General features: G+C 66.3%; 1 protein-coding gene across 19 annotated transcripts in view; it reads right to left on the reverse strand.

Annotated features, from left to right (window-relative positions):
* Positions 1-16,945, reverse strand: part of RBFOX3 (RNA binding fox-1 homolog 3) — a 164,405-nt gene that overhangs the window by 3,955 nt on the left and 143,505 nt on the right. For 15 of the 19 annotated variants that reach the window (XM_072025771.1, XM_038165466.2, XM_072025772.1 and 12 more), the window contains 7 exons: positions 4,602-4,853; positions 3,729-3,866; positions 3,208-3,261; positions 2,475-2,567; positions 1,264-1,324; positions 940-993; positions 512-644 (listed from right to left, as the gene is read on the reverse strand). In XM_072025771.1, the coding sequence (XP_071881872.1) occupies positions 512-644; positions 940-993; positions 1,264-1,324; positions 2,475-2,567; positions 3,208-3,261; positions 3,729-3,866; positions 4,602-4,853 (785 nt within the window). Of the gene's footprint in view, positions 1-511; positions 645-939; positions 994-1,263; positions 1,325-2,474; positions 2,568-3,207; positions 3,262-3,728; positions 3,867-4,601; positions 4,854-5,026; positions 6,281-16,945 lie in introns of those variants that run through there. The other 4 variants (XM_038165457.2, XM_038165456.2, XM_038165455.2 and 1 more) reach the window with 4 other exon arrangements.

Raw genomic sequence — 16,945 nt, forward strand, 5'->3', positions numbered from 1 at the left:
TCCAAAACCCGTGGGTGGTACCCCGGGGTTGGGAAGCATCAGGATTGGGGGGTGGGGGAGAACAGGGGATGGACACGTCCCACGCTTGGAGGGCAGGGACACGAGGATGGGCAGAGCACAGCCCGAGGAGCTGACCCGGTCCCGGGGGGGCTTTCAGAGCCATGGAGGCCGGGCAAGTGCTCAGAGAGCTGTGCCTCAGTGCACAACATCCCGGCAGTGCAGGCACTGACAGCAGCAGAATTGAGCAATTCAGCACCAAACGCGGAGCCGAGCACAAGGCGCCTCCTGGGGGGTGCCCAGGGGGGCAGAGTCAGCAGCGCAGCCAGCCAGGAGGCAGCTGCTGCAGGGCGGAGGGGTGCTGGATGAGAAGGGGCTGAGGGGCCCCGGCTGTGCCAGACCGCAGCCCAAGGCGGGACCCCCACCCCAAGGCGGGCAGCACCCAGGGTTTTGGGTCCAGGTAGCGCCATGCCCCCGCCAAGCCCCCCGTGCCCCCCCAGCCCCGGGTACTCACGCGCCGTAGGTGGGGATGGGCGGCGGCGGGGGCGCAGCCCGGAACGTGTTGTAGACGGCGCGTCCTCGGCCCCGTAAGTGCGCCCCTCGGTAGGCCACAGCCGTCCCCGTGGCAGGGTACGGGAACCCCGTTACTGCAGGAGGCAGGGGACAGACACGGGATTTCTGCAGCAGCCCCCGACAGCAACGCGCATGGGGCCTCGCGGTCACCGCGGGGCACCCCGAGCCAGAGCATCCCTCTGTGCCCGCAGCGCTGCTCCGGGGATGGGGCTGCTGGGGAATGGCCCCCGGGGGGTCCCCAGGGTGAGGGTGATGGAGGGGGGAGCGGTGCATGCCATGGGCAGGGGGAGAGGGGCTGGGGGGCACTCAGACCGCGGCAAGGTGGAGCACGGCACAGCCACAGTGTGGGGTTGAGGCTCGAGGAGTTACCTGCATAGAACTCGGGGCCGTAGACAGCTCCCACCACCGGGTTCAGCTTCCAGCCTGCAGGCAGGGAGGGGTGGTGAGCTGGGGGGGAGCCCACCGTGCTGCACCCCGTCCCGGTCACCCCACCACGGCTCCCAGCCCCAGGGTGGCTGCAGGGCACGGGGCACCCCATAGGGCTGTGCCCCACTGTTCAGACAGGAGCAGCCACCCTTGTTTCTGGTCAAGCACCGAGGGGCATTTGCTGCAGCAATGGAGATGCGCCCTGGGGTGCTCAGCCCCTCGGGCTGTGCCCGTGCCAGCCTGGTCTCGGCGTGCTCCGGTTCTTACCGTTGGTGTAGGGGTTCGCAGCCTTCTTGTTCGTCATGACCCGGGCCGTGGCGTTGTTCACCTGAGGAGAGAGGGGACGAGAGAGCTCAGCGCCTGCGGGCAGGGGGCTGGCGAGGCCGCGGTCCTGGCCCGTCCACTCTGTGCACGCTGCTGCTGCTCGGATCGCTGGAGGCAAGGACGAGGGGAGCGGGGACAGCAGGGGGAGGGGACAGCAGGGGGAGGCTCTCCTACAGCTGCACCGCGCGTGGTGCCACCCTGACACAGCGCCGCACCGAGCATCCCTTGGGCTGCTTCCCGATGCTGGGCTCAGGCTGAGCGGTGCTGGGCTCAGCCACCTCCTGTCCCCACCGCACGCCTGCTCCTGGCTGCAGAAGGGATGCAGGAGCCCTGGCAGCTCCCGCCAGCACCTGAAGCTCCTGCCTGGCCATGGATGAGGGCCACATCCTCAGAAGGCAGGGCCCGTCCGTGGGTAGCGCTGAGCCCTGCCGGGCTGCCCCTCCCTGTGCTCAGCGCTGCCGGGGTGCCCGTGTCCAGCTCCCTCCAGGCACTGCCCTGCTTCCCCCCCTCCTCAGAGCTCAGCTCGGTGCCACGCAGCCAAGGGGCAAACCTGCGCCTGCCCGGCTGCCTGAGCAGCCTCTGGGTTGGGAAGCATTGGGTGCAGGAGGGGAGCTGTGGGGAGCACCCTGCCCGCCCCTACAAGGGGAGCTGGCACAGGCACGCGTCCCCGTCCTCCCTGCCACGCACGGGGCAGCTGCCCCCCACCAGGCAGAGGGGCTGGGAGCCTGCTGGGCTCCCCCGGTACCGTCAGGGCACAGCCAGCCCCCGGCTCAGTGCCCCCCAGCTCTCCCTGGGTTCGCCTGAGCCAGTCCCTGCTCGCTGTCTGTGGACACCTCCCTGCAGCTCCAACGCATGCTCCCCGTGCTGCATTCACGGACGCATGCACGCGCCGGGCAAGCACCCCCAGGAACATGCGGGACCCCCGCAGGCTGAGCCGGTGGCCCCGGGGCCGCTCAGCGTGCACGGCCCTGCCCGGGCCCCCCACCATGGGCGCGAGGGCACAGAGGGCACAGGCAGCGCGGGGCAGGGGGGAGCCCGCGCAGCCCCCGGGCAGCTCTGCCCTGCCTGCACCCCCGGCCGGGAGAGGGGCTCGGGGCAGCGCGGGGGATGCACAACACACGGCAGGCAGGGCACTAGCACACTTATCTGAGCACCTCAATCTTCCGGCCCTCTACGATCGTGCCATTCAGCTTCTCTCGTGCCCGGTCGGCATCTGTGCTAGTTTCAAAAGTTACAAACCCAAAACCCTGTGAGCAGAGGAGAAAAGGAGAAAGAAAGAGACAGAGAGAGACAGAGAGAGAGAGAGAGAGAGAGAGAGAGAGAGGGTGTGGGGACAGAGAGAGAGAGGGGGTGAATCAGGAGAGCTGGCAGAGGAGATGAGGCTGCCGCTGTGCGGAGACGGAGCGCCCGGGCCAGGTCCCCGCTGCGCCCGGGGGTCCCGGCTGAGGGCCCGGCATCGCCCGCGAGCTGGGAGAAGAGTCTGGGAGAGGGGCACAGAAAGCAGGGAAGATACAACAGAGACATCCACACACAGAGGGACACGAGCCGCCTCGTGCAGGCGCGGGACAGAGCGAGCCCCCCCCTCCCTCTGGCGCTGGGGCGCAGACACCCACGCGTCCCCTCCGGCTGGCACAGGGCACCAGGAGGCTGCTCCCCAAAACCGGGCACCCTGAGCCTGGGGGCTGCTGGTGCCTGGCCCTGCCCCGGTCCCGTGCCCACCTTGGGGTGCTCCCAAGGGGCGAGGGGCAGCAGCGCAGGGAGCAGGAGGGGAGGGGAGAGCGGGCAGAGCAGCCCCCGGGGCACCCCGGGAGGCACGGACACGTCCCGGGTGAGCCGTGCCCAGCCCTGGGGCTCGCTGCAATGGCCCCGGGCTGGGGCAGCACCCACCTTGGAGCCCCGCTCATTGAAAATGATCTCCACGTCAAGGATCTTCCCGAATTGCTGCAAGCAGAGAGAGCAGAGGGTGAGTGCCTGCAGAGCCCCCCACGGGGACTGCTCCTGGTGGCCCCTTGGTGCCCTGCAGGGCTGAGCCTGAGCACAGCCCCGTGTCCCCCCACGGTAGCCCTCTTTCAGGATCTGGGGGGTGTCACTTTACAGCTAATTAACCTTCCACCACTCTAAATCTTAACGAGGACTGGGAAGGGGGTGAAAGGAGAGGGACAAGGGCTCTGTTCTCATTCCTCCATGCATGGGCCTCGGCCTGGCTGTTAACCAGGGTGGAAAGCCCACTGCCCACCCCCTCTGGCCAGCAGCAGGGGGAGGCTGGAGGTCCTGCAGGCTGGCCCAGGACCCCGCTGGGGCTGTGCAGAGGGGACCCCCAGGGAAGGACGGTGCCAGGGCCCCCGCGGTGACCGAGAGCCGGAGCTGAGGGCAGCGGGACGCGGGTGGCTGCACGGGGCCAGACTCACCCCGAACATTTGCCGCAGGTCGGGGTCCCGGAATCGGAAGGGGATGTTGGAGACGTGTAACCTCTTGGGCTGCTGCTTGTCTGTGTTGTCTGAGGAATGTAGCTGCTGGCTGTCTGTCTGTGCCGCCTCGTCTGTCTGCTGCAGGAGCACCAGCACCTCGTCAGCCCCACGTCTCCTGGGGGGGCCCTGCCCCCTAATCCCCTGCTTGGACCTGCAGCCCCCAGGGGCACCCCCAGTCCCGTGGTCCCCGCTCCCTGGGCAGCACCGTGCCAGCCTCCTGGGTCTCTCCAAGCACCTGGTGCTGAGCAGGGGCCCCCACTCTCGGGAGGGTGCAGAGAGGGTCCTGGTGCTGCCCTGCGAGCTGGGGGATGCTGGAGGGCAGCTCTGTGGGTCACAGCATCACCCCATGAGCAGCACCCGCCCCATAAACAGCACCAGGGAGGAGAGGCTGGGAGAGGGAGGGCAGGAGACCCACGGAGATCCAGCCAGCACCGCGTGGCTCCGTGCCCAGGGACCAGCACCGCAGCACGCGTGCGTGCCCAGGGCAGGGGGCCGGGAGGGGCAGACCCCACACACGAGGCTGCGGTGGCCAGGCTGGGAAGTGCTCAGCTCAGCACTTTCCCCCCGAGCTGCATTACAACCACATAATTGAAGCTATCTGATTGGAAAGCAGCCAAGCAGGTAGATTACAAGTGATTAGAAATGACAGGGGGGCTGCAAGGGAGGCAGGCAGCCAGCGCATGCTCCTGCTGCCCCCGGCCACTGCGGGGACGCGCGGCCCCGGCCCCCCGAGGGGCTGCAGCCCGCTGGGTGCCGCCTGCCCCCACACCCAGCCCGCAGCCCCCCCAGACCCCGTGCCTCTCCCTCCCTTACCGGTACCGTCTGCGTCCCTGCTATGGACTGTGTGCTGGCGTCGGTGCCCGGCTGCTCGGCGTGGCTCTGTGCTGGTGTGTAGAGGGTCATGGCGTGCTCCGGTACTGTGCTTTGCCCCGAGTAGTCCTGCGTGGGGTGGGGGTGCGGCGGCGCGTACTCTGCGGGGATGCCGTTCTGGGGGGGCGGGGGGTACTGGGCCGGGGGGTAGGGCTGAGCCATCGCGTCAGGTGGAGCCGTGGCGTCCTGGTTGCCCTGCAGAGACAGCAGCGCCGTGCCCCTTACCTGCTGGCTCCCGCCGCCCTCCCCGAGGTGCCGGGGCTGCGCCCTGCCTGGGGAGCGCTCTGGGGCTCTACAGATGGACCCCAGAGCCCCCCGACCCCCCCACCTTCGGACGGACCCCCCCTGCCTTCGGTCCCCACGCCAACCTCTGTGCCATCCCCGTGCTGCAGCAGCGCCCGTGCCGCATTGCCCGCTGTGCCTGCCCCGTGGCTGAGCCCCTCTCCGCTCCCCACTCCGAGCAATCCGTGACCACCCTGATGCGCCTTGGGCAGGGGGAGGATGGGGGGGCTGGGGGGCAAGGCATGGAGGGGACCGAGGCCATGGCTCCAGTGGGGACTAGCAGGGGGAGCCTGCACATCGCCCTCTTGGAGATGGAACCAGGGCAGCCTCAGTTTGAAGGCCAACACGGGGCAAAGCGCAGCGGCAGCACCGGCACCCGCCAGCATCCTGCACGCCCTGGAGCCCGGCCAGGAGGGCACTGAGGAAGGAGGGCAGCAGGGAGGGCAGGGCCGTCAGATGGCCTCTTGGCAAGCAGCAGGCGGGCATCAATTAGCTGCTAAATATTTGATGAGGCCCTTTGCTGTAACGCAGCTGGCCTGGCCACCCTGGTCAAACGAGGTGAGCTGTACCTGTGCCATGGCCCCGGGGCTGCTCCACGGCTGCTGCGGGGCTGGGGGATGCCGTGGGGCTGGGGGATGCCGTGAGGCTGCCCTCCTGCCCCCCTCCCTCCTGCACAGCCCCCCGGCCCCGCATGCACCCGCAGGCTCCCGCGCCCCCCACGCACGTGCCCCGCACGCAGGCACCCAGCGCCGAGCGCAGCGCCGGCAGCCCCGCGGATGCTTTACAACCCGCGGCCGCCTCTCGCCCATGAAATACATCTGCGGCTCAGAGCGTGGAGACAAGCTCCTTAATTGTGTGTGTGGCCGATTTATGGTGCGGAGGGACGCTGGGGAAGGGTGGAGAAGCAGGGGGGGGCCGTGCCGCCAGCCGTGATCCCCCACCTGCCGCGGCCGTCGCGCCTGCAGGGGAGGCAGCAGAGCCTGTGCCGGGGGGGCACGGGGGGGGGACCACATGCAAACCCAGCGTGAACGATCCCGCTACAGATCTGCAAGTCATTCACAGGCTCACAAGCGTCTTCCCGTGCTGACTCAGCTGCCCGGGGCCGCGCCAGCCAGCTGCGCCTGCCAGGGGCTGGGGCTGGCGGTGCTGCAGGGCGGCGGAGCCCCGGCCCCCGGCACTGCCCCCGGGGCAATGCTGCTGCCTCGCTGCTCACCCCGCTGCTCGGCCTTTCCCCCGCGCACCCTGTGCCTGAGCCCGCTTTGGGAAGCGAGCAGACGCCCCCGGCCACGCTCCCAGCGCCCAGCTCTCCCTGCCAGCATCCCCAGCACGTGCACGGAGCCGGCAGCGGGAGCATCTTGCAGGGCTCCCGTGCCCCCCTGTGCTCATCTTTGCTGCCACCACAACCAGGAGCAGCCTCCAGCATGCAGGCACTGAATGGCCTCCTGTGGGGGCTCAGCTCGGCCCCTTCTCCAAGCCTTCAGCAGCGAGGTTTTTAGTTTGGGTGGGCAAACCCAGCCCAGACGGCAGAGCCAGTCCCTGCCCCACTCCGTGCCGGTGCCCGGTGGCAGGGCTGCATCCAGCCCCAGGAGCTGGGCACCCCGGCCCCGATGGCTGCAGGCGGCGAGAGCAGAAGCCCTGGGGATGGCCCAAGCAGGAGGAGCTGCAGGGTGGCAATGGGGACACGGACGGGGGCTGGGGCAGGGGCCGGCCCCACCTGCACAGGTCTTGGGCCCCGCTGGCTCCTCGCCAGCCAGCCCCGACAGCCACGTTCATATCCGTTATTAATTAGGGCTGTCGCAGTGCTTGTCAGCCCAAGTATTATTTCATTCAGGGACCATTAGGTTCCCCTGTTTTGCTGCTTGCCATCTCCAGGGCTGCTGGTGCTGCAGAGGCGCAGATCTACGGCTCCCGTGCGCCTCCCTCCCACCACGCGCTGCCCACCAGCCCTGGCCGGGACAGGAGCTGCTCCCTGCTCTGGGGGTCCTGTGCAGGGTTTGGGGTGCTCGGCTCCACGGTGGGCTCTGCAGGGAGAGGGATCATCAGGGGTTTGGCCGAGGGACACCCATTGCTGCCCGCTGCCGCTCAGCTCTCCGCACCCAGCGCTGCCCTGTCCGCCCGTGCTGCCGGCTCCAGGCTGCCTGGCAGAGCCATTGCCAGTGCCTGGCGGGGTTTGGGCTCACAGAGCACAGCCATGGGGTGAGGACGTGGGGACCCCTGCAGCCAGGTGCCCCCATTTCGGGCTGTGTGGCCCGTGAAGTGGTGCCAGCCCCTGGGTGTCGGGGCCGCGGGGCTCCGCCGGGTGTCCCTGCTCGCTCACCGCAATTCCCTGCTGGGGCTGCTCCCGCATGGCGCTTTACAGGGCGGCTTTCCGCATTTTCATTAAAAGATATTCTGGTTATTAATGGCCCGTAGCCCTCATTTAGTAAATGAGACAGGAGATTAGCGCGTTGCCCGAGACCGAGCGTGGAGCAAAGCAGGCGGAGCTCAGCACGGCGCAGGGGGTGCACGCGGTGCCCAGCCGCCTCCGCTCCCCGCACTGCCCAGGCAGGATGAGACCCCCGGGCCCAGCCCCTGCCCTGTCCCCTCATCCTGTCCCCCTGCCCCGTCCCGCTGTCCTGTCCCCCTGGGCCCTGTCCTCCTGCTCTGTCCGCAGCTCAGCCCCATGCAGTCACTGCTGCAGCAGGCCGGCGCTGCCTGCACCCTGGCAGGCAGGGGGTGGATATCATCTTTAGCTGATTAAATGTCCCTCATTAACGAGTTTCTTTAATTAATGAAGTTTTTTTTGTTTGCTCCACTTGCTTTCTCCCCACCGCACTCTGCCTCCTCAGCACAATCCAGGCCATTTCCTTTCAAGTCATTTAGCGCGTGGGGCCGGTTCCTGCCGACGCCGCACTTTGGTGATTGTGCCTGTCAGCGCGGGGCTGACGACGCCATTTTTAACATTTTCTCCTTTTTAAGAAAATAACGCACCAGAACCCCACGAGCACACGGGAGGTGTCTGCACAGCCGGCCGAGCGCAGCGTCACGCTCACGGGAGGTGCCAGTGCCCCGTGGCACAGCAGGGAGCACTGCCTGCCCCTCCAGGGTCGGTGTCGCGCCTGGCTCCCGAGCTCACGGGGTGTTCCCGGGGAGGACAGGCAGCCCGGACAGCAGCGGCTGTGCTGCTGCAGCGAGCCGTTATCAGCTGCTTGTGATAAGGATCTCCCCAGGCCACCAACCTCGGGCAGGCAGTGCGGTGGCCCCGAGGTGGCCGCAGAAGGGGACGCGCGCATTTCTTCACTCCATGCACGTGTGGTCACGGGCTCAGCGCGCTTTGCACGCCACCTGTGGTGGCACGGGGACTCCTGCAGCACTCAAACCCCAACCCCGCACAGCTGGGCCAGGGTCCTGACCCCACCACAGCACCGAGGCGGCCACGAAGCAGCCGCTCCTCCAAGCCACGAGCCCGGGTGCTGTGGGGTCAGCCCCGGATGCTGCTCACAGCCCCTGGGGACCGACCGCCTGCTGCCACGTGCAGGGAAGCAGCGAGGAGCCTTTGCACCCAGAGCAAGGGGAGGCGCAGGGGGCAGTGGAGCTGAGCTCAGGCAATGCCCTGGTGGCAGCAAGACGAGGGTCCCGGCACGGCCCCGGGGCTGCCCCAGCTCCTGTGCGGGCGCAGCGCTCCCGTGCAGCGGGGCTGCCACGAGGCTGTGCCGCTGCGGCCGCCTGCGTGCCAGCCACGCCGTCTCCTCTTCGATCCAGCCGCTCTCTCATGCTAATGACTGTCAACATGAAACAGAGGCCGTGAAGGGGAAGAAAATTACTCCCTGAAAAGGAATTGACTGATCCCCGTCATTTCTCAAGGAATCACTGACCTGTGAATATTTCATTACCCAAAATGCTGCGCCATCCATACAAAGCAGAGCTCTGGGGCCCTGGGGCAGCACAGCCGCAGATCCCAGGCTGGAGGGGGCGCAGGGCCCCACGCGTGGGGGGCTCGCAGCGGGGACGTCCCGGCCGTGGGCAGCCCCTTCCAACCCCACGCTGTGGCACAGCCCACAGCACCCCTCGGCCAGGGAAGAGGCAGTGAAAGGAGGCGCGGAGCTGGGGGCGGCAGCCGCGGCGCTCAACGTCTTCATTAAGGACATGGCAGGGGAGGGGTGAAGAGCCGGCTAATGGCAGCTGCCAAGGATGCTCCGCTGGGGAGCTCTGCAAAGAGCAGGGAGGACACAGATTCAGCAGGCAGGGACCCCGCGGCAACACAAGACTCGGCCTGGGACGTGCGGCTGGAGGAGCCGGAGGGGACGCAGGGCAGCGCAGAGGAGCCATCTCCTGGGTGCACCTCCAGCCATGGGGGAGCCCACCCTGGGCTGGGACCCTGCCGGGGACATCTCCCCTTGCAGCAGGGCTGGCTCCTGCTCGTGCCGTGAGCCTGGGAGGCCGGGTACCACCGACAGCTAGGTGGCACCCGGCGGGAGGGAGGTGGCCACGGAAGCGCCGTGCGCCGGCACAGCCACTCCGGGCACAGCTGGTGACACATCCCTGTCACCTCCGGCACAGGGGGGACGGGGCAGGGGGGGACGGGGTCCAGCATGGGCTCCTGCCTCCATCAGCCGGAAACTTAGGAGCTGAGGCTGCATGAAATATTCATGAAGTAAATGGTGCAATTTCATCTGCATTCAGCCAACTTCATGTATATTTCAGAGTATTATGAAATGATAATGTTGTGTAACTGAGGCGAGACGGGGGTGCTTCGCGGGGGCTCCGGGCTGCCGCCACCTCCCGCCCCCCCCGCACCCCGGTGACATTTCCCGGGCTCACATGTACCTGTGTGGGGAGGGACGGGGCTATGTCACTGCTGGAGACGGGCCAGGATCCGGCCTGCCCAGGGCTGCACCGAGCGGCAGCACCAGGACGCACGGCGCTGCCCTCCGCTGCTGAGCGCTGCCGCCGGTGCCAGGCTCACCCCGCGCAGCCCCAGCTCCCAGCCTGCAGCTCTGGGGATGCCGCCGGAGAGCTGCGTTGTGCTGCCCCCCCCGCACGCAGCTCTTCCTGCAGGCATGCCAGAGCAGCGCAGCCCCAGCGTTTGCGTACACCCGCCAGGATTTCCAGGAGCGCTCGGTCTCCAGCAGCCACTAAAGGGCTTGGGAAAGCCAGGCACACGAGGCACGAGCGTGGCTGCAGAGTCCTGGGCACTGGGACAGGCTGGGAAAGGAGCCGTGGCCCCAGCGGTGTCTGCCCCAGCTGCCTGCTCCTGCTGAGCCCCTGCAAACAGCTGTGCCGCGGCTGGGCACTGCCTGCTGCTGCTCCAGGGCTGGCCCAGACACCACCAAGGCTGGTCCCCGAGGCTGCTGATGCTGAGCAGCACAGGGAGCCCCGCAGCCTCCAAAGAAGCTGCTAGCACCAACACCTGAGCTGCAGCAGCCGTGCATCCTGCACCCTGTCCCACTGTAGGGACAGGCACACCTCCTGCTCCCCACAAGCACCAGGCACCCCTGCAGCACCACCAGCCCCTGCACAGCCCTGCCTGGGAGGATGGACATCCCTGATCTCTGGGTCCCTGCCCATGCTCCCCTCATCCTGCTGGGCAGCGGCGCTGGGCTGGGACCCTGTGCCCAGCTCCCAGCCTCAAGCACCAGCATCAGCAGGAGCCAGCAGCTGCGATGTTGGTTGGTATCAGCACCCCCTGCGCCCAGCTCTCCGGCTGCTCCCTGCGCAGTGCGCGCAGACCCCACGGAGCAGAGCCCAGGCAGGATGCGACAGCGCAGGACTCGGCGAGTTGCAGCCCCGGCAGGACCCAGGGCCTCGTGCCTCCCCCGCGAGCACCACAGCAGCTGCAGCCCACCCGTGCTGCCCATCACAATTTGCACCCTGCAGACACAGCGAGCGTGCAGGGATGGTGCAGGACGGGAGCCAGCTGCTCACAACCCTCCCGATCTCATTTCTGTGACAGTGCCCCTGTGACAGCCACACGTCCCCTGCCACATCCCACCTCTAGACCCCTGCCACCACCACATCACTGCGATGCTGCCGCAGAGCCGCCCATGGCAGGCCCCAGCAGCCGCACGTGGAGCTCGCCGGCACGCAGCCCGCTGACCAGGCGCATGCGCGCGGCAGCAGCGTGGGCGCTCGGTAAACACGCACCCGCGTGTGCACGCGGAGACAAGCTCCCTCACGCAACCCTCTCTAATAGGCAGTCAGGAGCATAATTTTTCCTCTAATTACATATTCAGCACTTCTGAGAAAATGAGATTTTGGTAATTCAATTGGACTGAGAAGCAGGGCTATAATAAAATGAAATTTGTAACAATCGCACAGTTAAATTAGTTAAATGGAGAGGAAGGAGCTGTGGAAAATTGACCCCTCGATCTCCTAAAGACTAATCAGACATTTGAACTGAGTTGTGCTAACAAAGCCCCTGGGGTGTTGCAGAGGCAGAGAGAAGGGAGGAGATCGGAGGTGTGCGAGGGAGGAGCTGGAAAGCAGCCAGGGTGCGGGGTGCCACGGGGCCCTCTGGTCCCGGTGCCGGGTTAGGAGGGGTCTGGCGGGCAGGGTACCAGGCAGTGCCGGTGCTGTGCCCTCTGCAGCAGCCCCACGCTGTCCCGGTGATGCCTGCCCCGTGTGGCCACCAGCTCCCAGCATTGGCCAGTGCCACGGCAGGCACGCGCCGCATCCTTGCCAAATCCTTGGGGCACAAAGGCGCACGGACAGGCAGCAGGTGGCCCCTCTGGAGTGGGAACAGCAGGGGCACGGGGCAGTGGTGCCCAGCGGTGGGACCACAACCTCGGCACAGCAGCACAGCACTGGCCAGAAGCAGGGACAGGCATGGCATGGCACGGCACAGCATCCCATGGCACGGCACAGCACCCCATGGCACGGCACAGCTCGGCACACCGGGTGGGTGCGCTTGTCCTGGGGGGTGGCGGGCAGAGGGGCGTCCCACCAGCTGGAGGGGCTCTGCAGCAGGTACAGAGTAATTAGCCTCAGTATTTATCTTGTTCGTCTTCTTATTTTTTCTTGTAAAGGAAAAGGAGAAAAAGGCGAGTTTCTCATTTGCAAGTTAATTAGTCTAATTAGCTCTAATTAAGAGCTCCCCACACAATGCAGATCACAAATAAGCTGCAACTGTCGCCTGCTCTCGCTCTTCTCTCCCTATTTTTGATTTTATACCAGAGACTTTAGAAGGCCCCAGCCTGCCCCGCAGCACAGCCCTGCTGCCTGCCCTGCGGCTCCCCATCCTGCTCGCTCCCTCCGCATCCTTCTCCATCCCCAAAATCAGGCATTTCCCCCCCTGCTCCCCCACAGCCCCGGCTCCCAGCCCAGTGCCCCTGGCACCAGCCGCAGCCCCACCAGCACGGCGCGTCCCCGGCCACGTGCCCGGGCCAACCGGGCAGAGTGCTGCAAAGAAACAGAGAGAAAGCTGCTGGAAAATGAATTTCCTGGGCCTAAAAGCAGCCGACTGGGCGATGGCAGGTTCGGGAGCACACGCACTGCTGCAGGAGGTGTGGGGATGCTGGGGGCAGAGCACACCCCAGCACCGTGCCGGGTGCGGAGCAGGGGCTGGAAAGTGGCCGTGGCACCCCGAGCACAGCTCCTGCTGCTGCGTCCTGCCTCACGGCCCTGCACCGCCTCGGCACCGCCAGCTCCCGTCCCCTGCTTCGCTGCAGCGCGGCTGGAGGAGGCGCGATGGCAGGAGGGGGGCAAAGGGTGAGAAGTTCGGGGGCCGCGCGGCGCGTCAGCAGCCCCTGCCCACCTTCCCCCGCACCGCCGAGGGAACAGATGTTGCGTGGCGCTGAGAAACAGCAGCAATCATGTCAGTTTATGTGTCATTTTCTACTTGGGTAATGTGAGCAGTGAAGGATCGCTGCTCGGAGACGAGATGAAAATCATGACAAAGTGCTGCAAGCCCAGCACTTTGGCGAGGGGGAGCCGGAGCAGCCAGACCTGCCTCGTGCCTGGCTGCTCACCAGGAGCCCTGCAGCGAGCCCCTGCCGCCAGCACAGCCCGGGCTGGCCGGGCCCTGGGGCACGCACCTGCAGCAGCCCGGGGCCGGGCGCCGTGGGACGAGGTCTGGCACCCGCTGGGCACGCGGCCACCTGGTGCCACGGCCACTTTCCAGCCCCAGCACCCGCTGCAAGCCCGCGAGGGCCAGCAGAGCTCCCCCAGGAGCAGGCACAGCAGCTCCACGGCTCTTGGATGGAGAGGAAATGGCTGAGATGCCCCGAGCACGGGAGCGAGACCCAGCTCTGCAGGGTGCTGTGGCAGCCAGGTGCCAGGTCCCTGGTCACCGGCTGGTCCTGCCCAGTGACACCCACGTGTCCCCGGCGTGGAGGCTGGGGGCTGCCTGAGCGCCGCTCACTCCCGACACCATCTCTGTGAACTCCCTCCTCCGACTGGGTCTCCTTCCAGGGCTCGTCTCACTCTGTTTAATAGGTTCTCGGTGCCAGGGATCACATCTCAGCAGTGCTGCTTACACAGGGGGCTGGAGCGAATCCTGCTGATGCTGTGCAAACCCAATTTGTAAGATCCATGCAGTGCAGACAGGACGTGAAGGCTGCCGGGGTGGGGGCCCTGCTCCGGAGAGGGGGGGGGAAGATGCAGGAGCTGGCGACCGCCAGAGCCAGCTGGATGCTCGGGAAGGTGCGAGAGAGGCAAAGCGAGAACCTGCCGGGGAGACACCGGTCAGGGACAGGGGGGCTTGCAGGGGGGGGTGGAACTGAACCGGACCCCTCTCAGGCAGGGACCACGGCCCAGGGAGCTGCCTGCCCTGTGACAGCCACCAGAGACCCCTCGCCCGGCTGCGACCCCACCTCACCCCGCTGCCTTTCCACGGCTCTGCCCCAGCTCCGTGCTCCGCTCAGCGCCTCCCTGCCCGCAGCCCACGGAGCTCAGCACCGCAGCCTGGGCTGCAGCACCAGCTGCGCCACGGGCTGCTGCAGCACCTGCTCCAGCGCTGCTCCCCTCTGCCTTGCTGAGCGCCAGGGAAGCCGACGCAGGTTAAAGCCCAGCTAAGGGTGCCTGGGGCTCAGCCCCACTCGGCAGCGCAGGTGTGAAGCCCCCCAGGCAGGCTGTCACCCCAAGCCTGCTCCACAGCACTGCTCTTACACCGAGCCGGTCCCGGTCTGGGATTGCAGAGCCCCCGACCACGCTGCTGGGCTCACACCGGGGCAGGGGCTCACAGGGCAAAATCTGCTCCTGCTGAGGGGCCCCAGCAGCCAGCACGTCCCCAGGCACAAGCCGGGCTGTGCTGCACCGCCTTGAAGTCCCCCCAGGCACACAGCATGCAGGTGTCCGCGTGTGCTGCGCACCACCGAGCCCGTCCCCACGCTCAGCCTGCAGCCGGAGCTGCCGCCCGGGGCTGGCATTTAGCAGCATCGTGCTCTGCTCACCCGTGCCGATGGCTCCCCTGCCCCTGCTGCCGCCTGGGTGAGATCGGGGGCGCCGAGGCCAGCCCAGCCTGGGGCCGCCGCTTCAGCAGATGGCACGGCACCAGCAGGAACTTTCCAACCATTGGTTTTGATGGGCTCCGAGTCCCACCGCCCCCAGGCCCTGCATTGCAACGCTGGGGAAAGGCAGTTATCCGCCTCAGACATTTGGGTTCCTCCCGCACAGCCTCCAGCGTTTCCCAGTGACGCCGCTTTTTCTTTTTCCACTCTTTTCCATCCCCTCTCAGCCCCACGTCCTGCCCCGTGCTCCTGCTCGCCCATACAGCTGCCCCGAGGGGACCGAACCACCACGGAAACATTGGAGCAGGGTGGCACCGCTGCTGCTGCCTGCGGGGACACCCCGAGCGCGGGGGCTTGGGGCTGGGACCCCCACCACGACGTGCCCAGCGGTGCCGTGGCCGATGGACGCAGTGTGTCCATGCCGAGCTGGCGGTGGGGAGCTGAGGCTGTGCAGAGCCCAGGAGGAGCCGGGAGCTGGGCCCCAGCTGGGAAATTCACCCCAGGCGCTGCCCCGCTGAAGGTGCAGGAGGGTCTGGGGGCACCCACGGGGCGCGGGCAGGGGGAGCCGGCGGGGGCAGGCTGAGCCTGGCAGCCTAATTAGCCTTTCTTCTGCGTTAAACCCCATCCCTCCGATGACTGCCTGTAATGCTTTAAAGAATGATAGATACTAAATCTAATTTAATCTACTCATTCACCCATCACTATAGCACTAAAATAAGAATATACCTATAAAAAGAGCATCGCCAGGCAGAGTAGGCCTAAATTACAGCTATTGTGGGAAAACCAGCTTCACAAAAGCTAAAATTAATGCCAGTGTTTTCAATATATTAAAAAAAAAGGCAAACATGTTTTTTTGCAGCTTTCAAGCCTGTCCTCCCCTGTGCGGGAGCCGAGGGAGCTGCAGTGCGGGACGTGCCCGGGAGCCACGGAGCCAGCGAGCAGCCGGGTCCCGGCTCCCGGCTCTGCGAAATGCGCAGGCAGGGGGAAGAAACCAGCTTTTAAATGAACCCGCTGCTGCAACACGCTACAAGATCGCTAGGAATAGACTTGCTCCCTAAAAATATAATATGCTAAACTTGGCAGCAGCCCTTTTGGAGAGGAATTTTCCAAGCAGCCTTTTTGCAGAGGCTGTTTCCCCAGCAGGTCGGGCGCTGCTCAGATGAGGCGGCTGCGCCGCGGGCAGCACCCAGGGGACCGCGGGGAGCAGGGACACCCCAATGTGCCGCCCAGTGAGCAGCTCGGGGTCAGCTCCGTGGGACTGAGCCCACCTGGAAGTGAACCCGAGCTCACCAACAGCCCCGGCGTGCCCGTGGCTCCCTGCACAAGATGCCTGCACCCAGGGCTCTGCAGCTCTAACGCTGATGCTGAGTCTGAGCCTGGGGCTGTTCCGGGTCAGCAGGGCGCCTCTTCCCGGAGCGATTTGCTGCTCCTTTATAATTACAGAGCACACTTCCAGCAGTGACTGATTCCTCCCTTAACTGCACGCAACAATTGAGGTCTCCCTGTATGCTGAAGCCCTCCCTGAGCAAGCAGCCCAACATTGCACCAAAGCCCAGTAAGGACAGAGCCTTCCCGGCTCCCTCCCGGCTGCCGGCCCCACTCCCGACCCCGTGTCCTCGCCAGGGGGCTGGCTGTCCTCACACCCCACTGGGCAGGGAGCACGGGGCCGCTCGATCACCCCATATCTGCAGCACAGAGAGCTGGGGTCTGGGCTGGGGCTGGGGCAGGAGCCGAGCTGCCCCGGCTGCGAGGTGCGCGGCTGCTCCCGTGAGCTGCCAAAGCCCCATCACAGCGAGATTTCCCCCGTGTTCGGCTCATCCAAGTTTTTTCAGGCAACTTCGTTTCTTGCTCCTTCCCTCAGAGGCTGTCGCTATTGAAAATACGAGTGCTGGGGCACACGGACACAAGCTGCCTCTGTGGGAACAGGCACAGCAAGTGCCACGGAGCTCCCGCAGGGGCACCCACTGCCTCGGGGGACTTGTGGGGTCAGCGAGCCGCAGGGACTGCTCGTGCCTGCTCGGCACTGGCCCCACAGCTGCACGGCGTCCTGGCCCACCTGCATCCAGCACGGCCACCGGCACGCACCTCCCCGGCCACCTGCAGGGCTCCAGCTCCCCGTGCTGCACCCACGCCGGTGGTGGGACATCTGCCTTGCTACGCAGCCACACGGGCTCCAGGCTCAGGACTGCAACCCAGAAGTCCGAGGTGAACGTCCCCCAGCCAAGCTCAATTCCGAAAAGAAGTTTGTTGAAGTCTTCCAGGTGTCTCCAGCTGTGCACAGGGCAAACGAGCCCACGCTGGCTCGAGGTGAGCTCTGGTGCACCTGGGTACGGGGCACACACCCAGAAGCAGCATCGCTGCCCCGCAGGCTCCTGGTGCATCGAAGCAGCTGCTCCTAAAATCCAGAGTGAAGCCAGGGACAAAGTGCTGACACTGAACGACCTGGGCAGAGACACCGTGCCCCAAGCAGGCCCCTGGCTTGGACAGGCAGACGAGGAGCACCAGCAGCATCCTCCCGTGCCCTTTCCCCACACGACTGCTGCCAGCCATGCCCCTTCCTGACGTCTTGTTGCCAGCTCA

Source organism: Anas platyrhynchos, chromosome 19 (assembly GCF_047663525.1).
Source record: "Anas platyrhynchos isolate ZD024472 breed Pekin duck chromosome 19, IASCAAS_PekinDuck_T2T, whole genome shotgun sequence".
NCBI lineage: Eukaryota > Metazoa > Chordata > Aves > Anseriformes > Anatidae > Anas > Anas platyrhynchos.